At 33.0% G+C, this 15,490-nt stretch overlaps 1 protein-coding gene across 3 annotated transcripts in view; it reads left to right on the forward strand.

Annotated features, from left to right (window-relative positions):
- Positions 1 to 13,560, forward strand: part of LOC117208454 (protein eva-1) — a 144,007-nt gene extending 130,447 nt beyond the window's left edge. For 2 of the 3 annotated variants that reach the window (XM_033449650.1, XM_033449651.1), the window contains exons 7-9: positions 9,096 to 9,329; positions 10,018 to 10,249; positions 10,561 to 13,560. In XM_033449650.1, coding sequence (XP_033305541.1) covers positions 9,096 to 9,329; positions 10,018 to 10,249; positions 10,561 to 10,789 — 695 coding nt within the window. In that variant the 3' untranslated portion in view covers positions 10,790 to 13,560. The remainder of the gene's footprint in view (positions 1 to 9,095; positions 9,330 to 10,017; positions 10,250 to 10,560) is intronic. The other variant, XM_033449652.1, reaches the window with a different exon arrangement.
- The last annotated feature ends 1,930 nt before the right edge of the window (positions 13,561 to 15,490 follow it).

A 15,490-nucleotide genomic window follows, 5' to 3' on the forward strand; every position in this document is an offset into this window, starting at 1 on the left:
ATAAAGGTGCAAATATTTTATAAGTAAAACTCATCATTTCATTACGCTATTAATTAAATAAATTAATTCAAAAGTAATCTACACTGCAGCAGCCATTACGTTATGATTAGCAGTTTCATGAGCTAAAAGCTGGAACATAGAAAACGTCGTAATAATATCATTTGCAAAACATTCTATTATATTGTATATACATATAAATTGCGTTTTATACGTAGCGATCGCTTCAATTATCGGTGTCTTCAATTGTAATGTATGGACGTTTCATAATGTTATGGAAACAATTTACCATGATGGTTTTCAATTTGGAAGTGCAGCGTTTCGACCCGTATTATTGTTTCAAATACAAGCATTATTTTGTATTTAAAATGATAATCTAATAATATGATGGATCATCATTATCGACCAAATTATTGTTGAACCGCTCTTCAAAAAAGGAGTTTCAAAAAGAGTTCGTATAATATTACCTACATTTTAAAAATGTACTAAATATGTTTGCAACTTTCAACACAAATTCTTTCCGAAAGAAATGTCTGTAAAATACAATGTAATAAAATTTCGAATGGAAATTCTAATTTTAACTTTTAAATCTTGAATTATTTTAAAAGCAAAGTGACACACACATATGAATATAAATTTCATAACAAGCGTGGGAATTTTAGTGAAATCTCCAAAAATGTATATTTTTTGCGTCGAAAGATCATGATAATTTTATAGGAATTGTAAAATAAATAATCGTGTTATAAACTGTGGATTTATTGGTCGTGTCAAGGGTATCAATTTTACCGGATGATCGTTCGTGATTCTGTATTAATTAACAATCTCATTAACGCGTGATACAGTTTTATTTCCGGAAAGAAGTGACCGATAGATGGACAATTAAACCTGATCCATAAACTGCTGTGGGAAACAAGCGACAACCCATTAAATCTCCTAATGAGACGCGTTACGTGCGACGAAACCGCGGGCATCATTATTGCCAATAAAACAACGTTACGTTTGATCGTAAAACAACGAAACTTCGACGCGGTTAAAATGTTTAATCAGTTCAGCGGAATTCTGGAGATACCTTTGATCATCTATTCGGAATTACGTAAGTACATGGTTCAATCAATATTAGAATCCAAAATGTGTTTAAACGATACCTTATGATTTCAGAATATAATATTATAGAAAATTACTACGCAATCTATATTTTTGATCTTTTAACGTTATATAATATAGATTAATTAAACGGAACTTGCGTAAAATAGTTCATTGCTTTTGTTCTTATTCAAAAGTATAAAATTCACGTAACATATTGCTAGATGTTCTTGCCCATTATATTAGGTCGTCCGAAAAGTTTCTTTCGTTTTATAAGGAAATAATAGATGCACAACTTTTTTCGTTTTATATTATTTTATCGAATTACGTATGATCCATTTTGTTTTATCAAGATAAAAATTACAACGTTTGACAGATTAGGTTTCATGTTTGTATAAAGATGCGTCGTTGTAAAAGACGTGTCTGTAAAAGAAAGACACTTTCCGGATAACCTAATACATTCACTTTCTCCATATATAAAGGACATCTATATAAATTTCAAAAATACCTCCATACACAAGCGCGAGATCTAAAAACGATATATGTTGTACGTTTATCGTAATCGAAGAGGGTTTAGGAATTTATTCAACATCTTGTCGAGCGCGAAAATTGTTTGTCCGACTGGTCGATATCTTTCGCGCTTACACTATTTCCTCGTTGAGAGTCGGCATGTCGAAGCAGAACAAAATTTCCAAAACCATTCCTATGAATCTAATCAAGATTAGATTGGGTTCATAGTGTTCCTCGTGTATTGATAGCAGATCGCGGCCGATAGACCAATCTGTGACGGAACAATCGTCAATGTAACAGCATACTAATACAGATGCTTCCGTTCTCGATATCCACGCGTTTCAAATGCCATTAATGAGGATCAGTTGAACGGCAGTCTGTTAAGCGACGAGCCTTTTTTATAGGATTTCTCGTGTCCGCACGAGAATGGCTGCTGATCCCTTGTTAATCGTCAACTAAAACGCAAACTAAATGGTTGCCTGGAATTGAAATTATATTTGAGTCACCCCACGCTTTCATATTTTTTATTTCATGTTTTAGAATGTTTCTATGTTAATGTTAGAACTGTCTGTCAGAGTAGTAAAAGGGATCAGTTTTTAAGTAATTTTTCATAAGATGCATTTTTGGAAATTTAAATTGTATACCATTCGTATACGCGAACAATAGTGTGATACTATTAATTAAACATACTTATCATATATATCTTTTTCTTCAAATCTTGATTTACTATAAAGCTCTTCCAATATGAGCAACCATTCAAAGTGAATGGAGGATTACGAGAAAAAAATGAAATCCTGTGAATAATTAATACATCTTTTTCAAAAGAACATTACGTTTGATAAAACCAACATATTTTCATTATTATAGCTAATGTTTCGTACACAAGATGAATTACGTTATTTGATTTATTATTTAATAACTTGTAATTAGCATACGTACATATGTCAGTGCGGATTAATAAAACGAATAAATTTCTGTAGCACGTCTTGTACCTTCCGGATATTTAGCAACCTCACAAGCGAGAATTTATTAAAACAATATTAAAATTTATATACGCAAAGGCTGGGTAATACGTTGTAGTTTATTACATATTTCATTAAAACATTATACCATGCATACATATTGTTTTATATCGCAAATTTCATAACAGTAAAATACTAATACACCCATTGAGAACCAACGTTGTGTCAACATAATGTTTAATTTACAATTTTTTTTCTCATTATTTTTGTTACAATTAAATTCTATAATTTTATGAAGTTAAAGAAATTAAAACATCTATAACACATTGCGATGTAAATTTTTTTTTTGAATGATAGAAACCTTTTTAGTTAACTCATTGCACATTACAATGATTCTGATTTGTCAGGCATATTGGATTATATATAATCTCTTTGTTTTAAGTTATTATTATCGTAATTCAATCTATTGGTTGCTAGATATCACCAGTTTCTATTCTCTTGTGTAAATAATTGCATCTATGTTGAAAATTGCATGATTTCTATTCCCAACGTTCTTTCTTCATGTTGTCGTTTGTTCAGGTAAATAAAATTATATTAGGAAAAAGATTAGAGAAATGCAATTCCAAGGAATAAAAATGAAGAGCAATTTTGTTATATTATCTACGACATTAATTATAGATATCATCGCAAAATAAATGGTAAAAAATTTATCGAGTCATTCAGATTTGTTTATTTATATTATCATTTTTCTATAGCGTTATCTTGTCACAGTCTTAAAAAACTAAAATAAGTTAGATATTCCATACAACATTTATAACTCCTCCCAAAATACTTAAATTCTTTCTCACTAAAAAAAAAATGCTTTTTACTTTTTTACCATTTCAATTCTTTTATAAAATTAATATGTAATATATAATGCATATTATTCCTTCTTCAACTTTACGTTATGAGTTATAACGTACAAAAGTTAAATAATGACTGTCCGAAACCTTGTAGTTAGACACTGATTATCGCACCAGCCCAGTTACATAACCAAATATTTGAGAATACATTCGAAACACCGACATTATCTGGCCGCTTGTGCAAATCACGAGAAGTGCTGATAGCGTTCGCGTTTTAAATGTTTGCTTACTGTATGTCACCGGAATAGTTTCACGTGTGTCGTGGTCGCGTCGAAAGATCAGTCTCCGGAAATCTTTGTGCGAAAAAAGTAACAAATATTTTAGTTTCGAAGCTGATCGCGTGTCAGTTAAAGAACTGTTTCTCGTGTATAAGTTTGGATCTGGGAAACTTTAAATAGAAGTGAGTGAAAGTAATATGTCTATATACTCTTCTCTGCGTACGTATTCGAATACTTACGTATTTGCGGCTTTTGCATAAATATCTTATGACTTATTTTTTTTAATGAATTTATTATGTTATCCTATAATCTTGATATTATTCTTGGATTAAATAAGAAATATTTATTAATAAACAATGTTGATAAAGTTACTGTACAAATCGGTAACCGAAAACGTGAATAGACTGAAATCATCAGCACGCATGCATGGCTCTGATCTCATGATTATCAATCTCAAATGGTTGATGCCCACCTAAAAGTATAGAAATATATACTAAACTTTATAAGAAATGAACATATCAAGATAGCACAACGAAGAAGTAACAGACAGAGAATAAAATCATCTGAAACTTCTTTTTTATCATCTTAGCACTCATACATTTTTATCACCTTGATGATTCCTCATGAGGTGATTTTATCACTTCATATGATTCCTATATGTACGTTTTCTCTTATCTACCTATCTCTATAATAATTCTATCAATATTATTTGCTATAATAAATATTGCTTAATATTGGCCGAAAATGGCAATAGGATTATAGGACAGTATAATAAATCCATAAAAGAAACTAAGGTAGATATTTATGCGAAATCCGCAAATATCAAAATATTCAACTACTCGTGGACGGGAGATAGATAAACTGCAGTGAAAATGGATGATTGCAATGTACAGGGATTTCGTAGAATTTCTCTCAAAATTTTCTCAGTTTTGGATGCTCCAAGCACGAAGGGAAGTGATGTGCGGTAATAGTATAATTTTCAAATTAAGTAAAACATGTTTCTATTAAACAATTTATTAAGTTGTTGCACAGATGAAATCACTAAATTTTTAATAAAACTTCCAATGTTACCAGTTTCATTGAAAATGATATTTAGTGACTTTATTGAAATTTATTAATTTCGTGTTAAATAGAAACATAGGACACGGATGTATTTTCAAGTAAGACTTAAATGTCTCTTGAAGTTGTTAATTAGAAATCTCGAAATTTCAAAATATCGTCTGATCGCAAACAGGTATGAATTCTAGTGAAATTTCTGGATTTAACTGTTTAAATTCAGATATATATGTCGGAGATGAAAAGAACACCGGAGCCTTTGGAATTTTGGATAATCCCGCAACATTGTAACCTAGAGTCTACTATAGCTGTAATCAAACAATTGTAGTTATTCAACCCGATTGTAATTATTCGAGAATTGTGATAATGAGCTTGGGCTCGAGGCGACAGTCAGTCGCCGAACGTAGCCGCGGTCACGGGATGAACGCTTTGTCTAACAAAGGTATGGAGTAATTCTATAGCTCTCCTTAAAAGAAATATTCGTGGCGACACGCGACAGTAAACATTCCAACGGTTTCTGTCCTGTGGCTCGCCACACGCAGACCCTATTCTTCGAGTAAGATGATTGCCAGATGTCGATGCGTCTCCGCAGTACATGTTCGGCTAGCTCGAGGGCCCGTTATAAATCTTAAGGTTTAGTTAACTAAAGTCCTTCAAACAGACAAACAGTCTTTGTCCCAACTACGGGAAGATAGGGGAGACATATTTTTCAACGAGCGGCGTCTCCCACTAGCAACTTTCCCTCGAGGGCGGCTAGCATCTTTTTCTAACCACCGATATGGAGATTGACCAATTAGCAACTCCAATTTCCCTTACTTTCTGAACGAAGGCTTTTCTCGACGAATCCGATGATCTCGTGTCCTTAGACACACCCCATTATAGTTTTCCTCTGTGGCATGATCGGGACGGGAAAGACATTCTTTCTCGCGATCTCATTGATGAAAGGAGTAACTTTTTACGACCAGTGAATATTACGCGTCCGACTTAGATTTTGTGAGTACGTTCATCTATCATCCCGTCGACCGCGGATTCGTTATTGAACCTAGGATCATTGTCATTAGTTTCTCGAGCACCTAACTACCGCGGTTACTTGTCCGGTTCTATAATAATCGTATTTGCACTAGTCAATGTCTTCTCCATTGCATAACGACAACGTGTAACCCAAACGAAGATTCGTTTCACGCCCCTAACCCTAATTCTAATGTAAACCCGACATATATAATATGAAACTATGAGCTTCCACTAACTTCACTAAACTTTTTAGAGGAAATGGAATATTTTCTTTATTCTTATTAAGAATCTACTGAAAATGTCCTGAGTAACATTTATTTTTCTTCTTCTTATCGCAATGTGATCTGAAAAAACAAAAGAATTCGCTTTTAAAATACAATGCAAAGAGAATATATTACACGGTGTAAAAATAGCGCTTAACGCAATTTAATTGTTCAAAAGCATGAAAAAATATTGATTCTATCAATATCGTGAACGAAACGTATACGCTCGGTTCAGGTTTCTTCACCATATCGATGACGATTCAAAATGTCGCGGTAGGTTATTCGCTGATTCTCATTAAAATTTTCTCGCGTCGACAGAATAGCGCTGCACAGAGACCTCGTTTGCGTAAATCAGTGTCCTCGAAACGGTCTGACGAAGAACCGCGACAAAGTGCCTCGGTTTTTTAAATCAAATAAAAGGAGGCGTCAGATTCGTCGCTTGTAAAGATCGTAAGTTTGCGGTTCATTATTTATACGTACGTTTAAAGAGCTTTAGTGTAATTTCATTCGATTATTAAAACATTGAAAGTGATTTAATAGTGGGAACGAAAAATCCACATATTTCTTATATTTTCAAATTTTCTTTTCAAATTTAGTAATTTAGAATTTAGAATTAATTGCATCTTTTTAATTATTTATTTTTCATCTTCGCTAATCATATTCCTTTATAAATCAATTAGCAAATAGCTGCAGACTATTATACGATTGCAAAACAGGCATCATTTCAATTCTTTTACACAATATTTATTATTGGAAGAAATCAATTCAAGTCGCTGTTCTTTTCTATTTTTCTTAATCGAGAAATTATATCTATAATTTTTTACTTTTGCCATGTAAGTAAAGTTCCATCAAGAAATACTTTAAGTTGAACAAAGAAAAATAAAAACGACACAAAAAATTAATAAAGATATAGTTTCCGTGACTGTTTCGCAATGATAGATAAAATATTTAAACATGGGATAATACTTAGTACCGTATCCAAAAGTCAATTTACATTCGATTGTTCAATTTGCTTTTCATTTTTCAAGTTCACATATTTAGATACATAGATCGCATATTAAATATAACATAGATCTTTCTTTTAAAAAGAAACATTGTATCTTGAGCATTCGAAGCATAACTTGACATGCACTGCTTCCGGATCATTCTCACGACAATCACAACCTCCCGAATTTGACGCTTGCCGATAGGAACGTAGAGATGCCGTGCCGTCTTCGTGGATGTTCTTACCTAAACACAATGCATACCGATCAAGAAATCCACGTGTATGTCACGTATTTCTGCGGCGCGAGTGACAAAGCCCCTGTGCCGTGTGCTGATGTATAATACGCGAACTTCGAATTTCCATTCCCATTGGCATTCACGAAGCGTGAGGCTTCTCTGAAAAATATCCGTTCGCGGCCTGTCTGAGCACTGAAAACCTGTCGAAAGCGCGGAGTATCAGTATCTCCTTTACCGGACCATCGATCCGTGAAAAACACGGGGTGAACGACACGTCGAACGGGTTATCGACAGACCCCCCGCGCGCCGGACTCTCGTTCACCGTTATTTCAACCCATCATGTCAGGGAAAACCCGTCGCGTTTTACGGGCCAGTTCCGATTGTCCAACAAAGACACCGAACGAACTTTGTTTAATGTCTGTCCAACTTTTGACATCTTTAAGATTGTTAAACTTTATAATCGAGAGGATTTTTTAGTATTAAAGATACCACTTCTATGTTTTACGATCTATGTTTTGTTAAAGGTTGCTGAATTTTAAGGTCGGAGTATCGAAATAGTGGGATGGATATGGTTTTATATATTTTATATGTTTGATTCTTTGAAAAAAGTAGTTTGGATAGGAGGATTTATACTATACATATTTATCAGAGAATTTATATGGCAGTATAAACAATTATATTATATGGTATTATAAACAATTTATAATATACAATTTTATAATACATTAAAGACAATACTTAACTTGCATAGAATTAGTATTTTATTCAATATGTAGTATGTTGGTGAATATGTAATTTCTTTTTGAGAATTTGTATTAAAGTAATACAAGAGATTTTATTCAGTTTATTACAGACATGTATATGAATGAGTCTAGTTTTTTTTGGAACATCCAGAAAATAAATTCAGAAATCAACTATTTCATGAAATATATAAAAAAAGGAAAAAAGGACGAAATTATTATTGAAAATTCCAATTAAAAATTTTAACTCATCTTAACTAGCGGAAAATTAAATATAAACTATCCTGATTACAGAACTCAATATGCACACATAAGCAGAAAATCTATTAAGTTTAGTTCCGAAATCAATAACCGCGTTGAAGTATCGTCAGAAACTGCCACATGAACTTCATTTAATATTTATTAAATGATGTGCACTATAAAAACAATTTTAAATAAATCAAATTGAGTTGTGCCCTGAATAAAATTCAGCTTTTATTTAATGTACAGCTTCCAATTTGTAAATTCATCCTGTATACTTTTCTCGATATTTTCTCTGATAACAAATTTTCTACGTATGCTCTATCACTTACGCAGCACCCTTGTATACTCGCATTGATCGCAACATGCATAATAATACGACGCAATTACAATTTGGTGGAGGATTACATTATACATCATGTTATTCCCAATACTCATGTAAATAATCCGTACCTGCGAATAAATCACAGTTGCCTTGCCAAGAAATACGCTATCTGTAAAATAAATCAACCGCGATTCGATTACCTTTGTATTAAATTTCATTTCAGTATTATTCGCGAAATCGAATCTGATAATCATATGTAAATACTGATTGCAGCATATAATGTTTTAAATAAAATATAAATATTTATAAAATTTTATAAATATTTTATAAATATTTTTAATAAAATATTATGTTATTAAAAAATGTGCGCTGTATTTAATTTTTTTTGATATTATTTCCATCGCATTTGCGTAAAGATTCAGCTAGATTGTCGGCTTCTTGTAAATAACCATACGAGGAATGGTCGATATAACTTATTGGCACTTACTTGTGCATTGTTTTCTCTCCCTCCTTTTTATTTCTTCTGGACCAATCTCCTCTATTCATATATTTCTCGCGTATACACAGTGGACACACGAACGAACAAGTTTAAATCGGTTGGTATAGGAGCGAAAGACTCGCCCCTAACACCTACAGTTATGCAAGGGATGATTATGTTCGACAACAATGTGGCTGATGTTACTACCAGCAGTACGATGTCACCGATTAATTGCACCACGGTAGTCTACGCCTTTCCGGAAGAGGATCGTGTCGTTGTCGGATATATCAATGAATGGATCAATGCCTATTCGTTTATATCGAGTAAGTATCGAGGTACACTTTGAACCCTTTTTCTCGTTCGATCTGTCGGTAAGTCTACTTTATCGGTTCCACTCACTGAATTTTGTTTCCCCACTCAACTTTATCGACGATTGAAAGATACTATGTGGGAAGATGTCGGTATAGGGAGAATTCGTTCTTATCAGATGTTGGAAGAATAGTTAATTATCGGGATATTACTTGCGATTGATAATTTACTGTATCTGAATTAGGCAATAATCCTTTATACTGACTATCGATAATATTACTTCCTTTTGTACCATATGGTATATGTTAAACAATGTTAAGAAGATATTATTTTTATGGTATTTCAAATAAGAGATTAAATAATAATGAAAAAGATTGAAAATTATAGAAATGGTTGTATGCCTAGATAATGAACTTTTTAGTGTATTTATTTGCATCACGTAGAAAAGCGAAGGATAATTGGAGACCATAGTAGAAAAACACAGTAGTGCATTTCATTGCTCGAAACAGCGATTTATTTATGAGATTTGCAGTCTAAAGGATTGCGCATTTGTGTTTGGCATTGCATTTAGAACAGTAGACAGAATTTTTAGCAAATTTGCATGCGACTTGAACCTTCCCGAATCTCCTATAATTTATTTCAATTTTAGTTAAATACTTAAACTGTATCATTATTATATTTTACTCGATTCGTTTTATACAGAAAATCAAGAAAAGTTCTACCTCTACATCATAGTGTCGGTCACAGCCGGTATTTTAATTTTCCTGGGCTTGGTAATTGGACGACTTCTTGTCAGTCGTCACCGTGCAAAAAGAGATGCGAAATTCCATGCAAATAACGAAGCGCTTCCAAATGGATTCACCGATGACATTTCGGAGATCGACGCAGATATTGATCTTACCACGCCGGTACCAGTCCCAATGCAAGACACAAGGTTCGTTTAACCCATTTAATTCTTTTTTCAAACAAGTCAATGTATTCGTTCAATATAATGTTCTTTATATGTCAAAGATTTTTATCAATTATGGAAATTCTGGAATTCTGATGTTTAAATTGTAGTGTTAACGAACTGTTTTATATATACTATACATATTATATATAATATAATGGATATATATCCTCATCAAAATTTCAATATAATTAATATTTTCAATAATTAAATATACGTCATATAAATCAACTACTATACTTAGATAAAACCAAATAAAAAAAGCGAGATTTCTAAATTAACTAAATTCTTTCCAGGATTCCAGAGACTCAGCTAGCCGAGAGGCTCCATGGCGATCGTTACTACGCGGAAACCAGGATACCAATGTCGCCCACCACGATGCACCCAGCGCCAGGACACTACCCTGGCAACACAGGTGTCAGGGTGGATCTAGGTAACCATATGGTGGGCACAGATAGCCTCCATACGATTCTGCGTCCAGAAAATCCACGAAGCATGAGCACGAAAAGCTATTACTACGGCTGACAGGAGGAAGGGGGTGTCCCGCGCGAGGGACGGCCCCCGTCCTTGAGCCCGGTACCAGAAGTGAGCACGCGGAAGTACTGCTTTTAATCGAGAGACCGATTTTCTATGGAACAGCGAACGAAGCCGCTGTAAAAAGCAGGCGTTCCATACTAACGAACGCTAACTCGTCGTCGATTGGAATCGTTGTTTCTTCGAGCGAAAATCAAGGAGGCCTTCGTCTTGGTACCGGAAACGAGCACGTGGTGGTGACCCTCTTTTCATATATATCATCATTTCTTTCTTCTCCAATATCGAACCTTCAAAAGAAACCGGGAAATTTGATGAAAAATTCGATTTCCACGAGAGAGAAATCAGAAGAGAATAGAATCGTACCACAGTTTCCTTGAAGATTATTTCAATTGGTGTTTTCAAGGAATATTCATGGTTCGTGCGCTTTTAATACCGGAATTGACGGTATTTGATTCGTGCAGATCAACCTCATGAAACAGATGGAAATTTAGTTGGATGCTGAGCGTTGGGAGTGGACAAACTTTCGCCGTGGAATTGTTCTACGCGTGCCGCTGCCCGACACCGGAAGCGAACGAGAGCTTGGCCACTGAGGTGGGAACTTTAACGAGAGCGTTGTAAATACGACGTCGGTGTACTGAGAGTTTCACCTATTTCTATGGAAATTCTAATGAGAAGCTCTGTTAGAAATAAAAATTCATTTGAGTGAAGATTCCTTCAGACACCGATCGAGGACAGGGATATTAAAAAAAGAAAACCCTTATTGTTTGTTGAAGATGATGTTATTGAAAATAGTACTGTTTTTGATAAGAAACTGCGATTATAAAAGGCTGGATTATCGATTAGGAGGTATAAGTAAATACGTTGAATATAAATGACGGAAATAGAACGTTTTCACGCGGGCAGCATCCGTTTTTGCGATCGATACCGGAAGTAAATATCTGCAATGTCGTCGTGTAAGATGATTATGATTGTAAGTAGATTTTGATATCGGAATTGAGTAAAAAGAATTGTGTAAAGTGGGGGAAAAGGAAGAAAGTAACAATCGATACCGAAAAAAGATTTATTCTGGTCTTTAGTTTAGGACTCAACCCAGACAGCACAGAGAAGCTTTATGGATGTTTTAAAGAAATCTAATAATGTCATTTTCAAATATCTCAAAGATATCCTTTAGCACCTTAAAGAGATTATCATCTTACACTAAACTTTTCAAGATACTGACATATTTATTTATTTTATCTTAGTGAGAAGAATAATTATATTAATAATACTTATATTACAATAATAGCTATTTGTATAGACATCTTTAAGTCGAAAAATTTGGACAAACTTATACTTCGTGTGCTGTGTGGGAATGATTATTTAATTTGCGATTGAATTCTGATATGTTTCAGTTTTCTACATGAGAAAGCTCGATAATGAAAAAGAAAATAAATATATATAAATTGCAATTATAATTTAACGGGACAAAGAATTTTTTTATCATTTCTTCTATTTTTAAAGCCAATAATTAGAATTCTATATCATACAAATTTTCTGCATGAATTATTTCCATTAGTAGATCAAGATTGAAATATTTTAGTAAGAATTTCATAAAAATGAAAAAGGAGTATCACTGCCTATGGAACAGTAATAACAATAATAATAAATCTGCAAAAAAGGCGGATCAGTATCCTATGTGTACGTACAATAATTTGTCATTCAAGAATCAAGTTTTTCTAACGAAAATCACGCACACACTTCTTTAAAAGAAAAAACAATACATATCTGCGCCATCTCTGTACAGCAATAAACAATCGCAACTTTTTCCATTCGAAAGATCATTTCTCCTTGTCGAAAGATCGAGAAGACTGTCTGAAAAATATATATCACTGCCTAGTCGATGAGAAAATGAAATACGGGTCCTTTCTTGTTAACCAGATTTTCTTAGATTTTTCTCAAACCGGACTATGCTACCGACGTTGTCACACTTAAAGATGATTCATGTGATAGGGACAAATGTTGATAGCGTAATGGTCTTGATAATAATTTTTCTAGTACGAACTTGTAGCATATTTCTCTTGTTGGAAAGAAAGAATAAAAGAATAGAAAATTATGTGTGGCTCAAAATATAAATTTATATGTTAGTATTTTCTTACGAATTCGTCTATAAATTTTATGAATAATTAGAAGGTGCTTTAAATCTAACATGAACTTTACAAATATGGCTTATGAATCTTTACTATGAACACATTATTATGTTTTAGCGGATTATATTTAGAAATAACTTCAAAATTATAATTCTTTCTAAACATTAATGAAAATTTTATAATTAAGTATTTGAGCGACGCATAACATCATCGTCATCTACAATGAAGACATTTACATTATTAGTCGGTAGTATTATTTAGATTTCTTTCGATTAAAGCTCAGTGCACCGGAACGAACAGTCAGCGATCAGAGGATCAATATTGTAATCGATGCACGAACGAACACAACACGATCGAACGACACGAATCGACGATCGATCGATCTTCCTAGAATAACATCAATCTCTAATTAGTACCGTAAGAAAAATAAAAAATGAACCAAAAAAGTAAATTAAAAAAAGAAAGGGAAAGAAAACAAAAACTATGTGGATCGAACGCTTAATTTCTATCTAAATTGATTGAAATCGGTATTCACTATGATCGATGATTAACCGTGTATTTCTAAGAAAACAGGAAATCGATCGATCTCAACGAAGTTACAGCGGTTTTGTATCTCGAATACACGCAACAAAAAAAAAAAAAGGAAAAAAACAAATAAAATGAAACGCACCGCGAAACGACTTTTATAGAGAAACGATCTGTATGTATATCACGCTGTAAATAGAAACAATGTAATTTACGGTAATTGTTAAGAAATTCAAGCAAAGAGAGAGGGAAAGAAAGAATGTGTGTTGTATGAAAGAGAATATTGTACCTAGATCGAAAGTGTAATGTAATCGGAGGTTTCGTAGTTAACAACTTACTCTCTGTGCCATTGTATCGATTTTACGAAGGAACGAAAGCCTTTAGTTGTATTTTTAATTAATCGAAAATAGGTCCTTCAACTGGAATTTTGTATAGTTCGAAGGAATTAACTTTATTAAGTGAGGATTCACAGTGCCATTCGTTCTCGCATATGATATTAGGTTCTTTTTATTTAGATGTAAACCGACATTTATTTTAAGATGATAGTATAAGTAATAATTATTCATTTGTACATTAATTCTTACGCTGTATGTTTGTACACTCATCGGGGCGCTATCGCAAATAACGAGGATGGAGTATATTTAATATTTAAGAATTATAAGGTTAACATTCTAGTAATTGAATAGCTCATTGAAGTTGCATAACGAGAATAGCACGAGAAACAGAAATTTCTTATATACTTGTATACTTGTATACTTGTATACTTGTATACTTGTATACTTGTATATTTATATTTTTGTATACTTGTATTTAAGAAGAAAACTGTAGATTATATAAAATCACATTTTACTCCGAAAAAAGTGATTTTAGGTTCTCACATTGGTTTCTTTATTTCTTACATTCATGTTAGGTTTTTCACGTCTTAAAATTATATATGAACTTTTATGCTTTAGTATTCTGTATAATTGCATACATTTTGAAATATTCTTTCCGATTAAAATTCGTATTAAATTTCATTAACTTTCTTTTATTCGACCAAAACATTCGTATTAAAAGTATAAGAGATGAAAATGAAGCATGATACTCATTGACAATAACGGAATTAAAATAAACACATTTTAGTCTCAGAGTTCAATACGCCAATTTCAATTCAAGCTTTATTTCTATCGTCGAAACATATTTCGAGAAAGATGATTCTCTCACGCGACTAAGCGGCCGACTATAACAATGTACCCCGTAACAACAATGGAACAGTTCACACAACTTTTCGTGCAACAAACGATTTTACAACTGGTTGAATCCAACAATAGACCATGCAATAAACAATAATCAAATATCTGTACCAAGCAATTAATTCTACAAAATGGCTTACTTTTGCTGGCTATAAACTACCATAACATACCAAAAATGGAAGCTTAGAAAATAATTATTTACTAAATACATGGTATAATAAGAAAGAAATATAGACTCTATAAAACGATGATCAAATTTCTGTCATTTTTCATTCTTAACTGTTAAAATCCAAGATCGTTTGAATTATTTTGAGTTCTGATACTTTCGAAAAACATGTGCGTTATGTAAAGTACCTACACGATATCAATGAGCTAATCAATTATTAATTCGAAAGGCGTGCGAAGAAATCCGTGTTGTTCTGCTGATTAGATCGCGCGGTGGAGATATAACCTGCCATGGCCGTGTTTTTAATTGGTCTGGCTTAATTAAGCCACTCGTGCGGGATTATAGCGAGTCACACTGGTTTCCAGGAAAATTCTAATTCCCTTTTATTCTCACTTCTCAAATATTTCGCGTTTCTACACGTTCTTTCTTCCATCGCTCGATCCTCCCATATTTTTCAACTTGACAGGATTTTTCACTTTCTTAAAAATACGTATTCTATTCTGATTCATCGTCATGAAAGTTCAATAAGTCGATTAGACAATGGTACAGGTGGATTAACAAAAATTTTATTGCGTATTTAATTAATATCTATATCTCTTTTTTAATCAAATTTTGATTAATTTAGAAAATTGTATTAATGTAG

The sequence above is a fragment of the Bombus bifarius genome, unplaced genomic scaffold (assembly GCF_011952205.1).
Source record: "Bombus bifarius isolate JDL3187 unplaced genomic scaffold, Bbif_JDL3187 scf7180000008119, whole genome shotgun sequence".
NCBI lineage: Eukaryota > Metazoa > Arthropoda > Insecta > Hymenoptera > Apidae > Bombus > Bombus bifarius.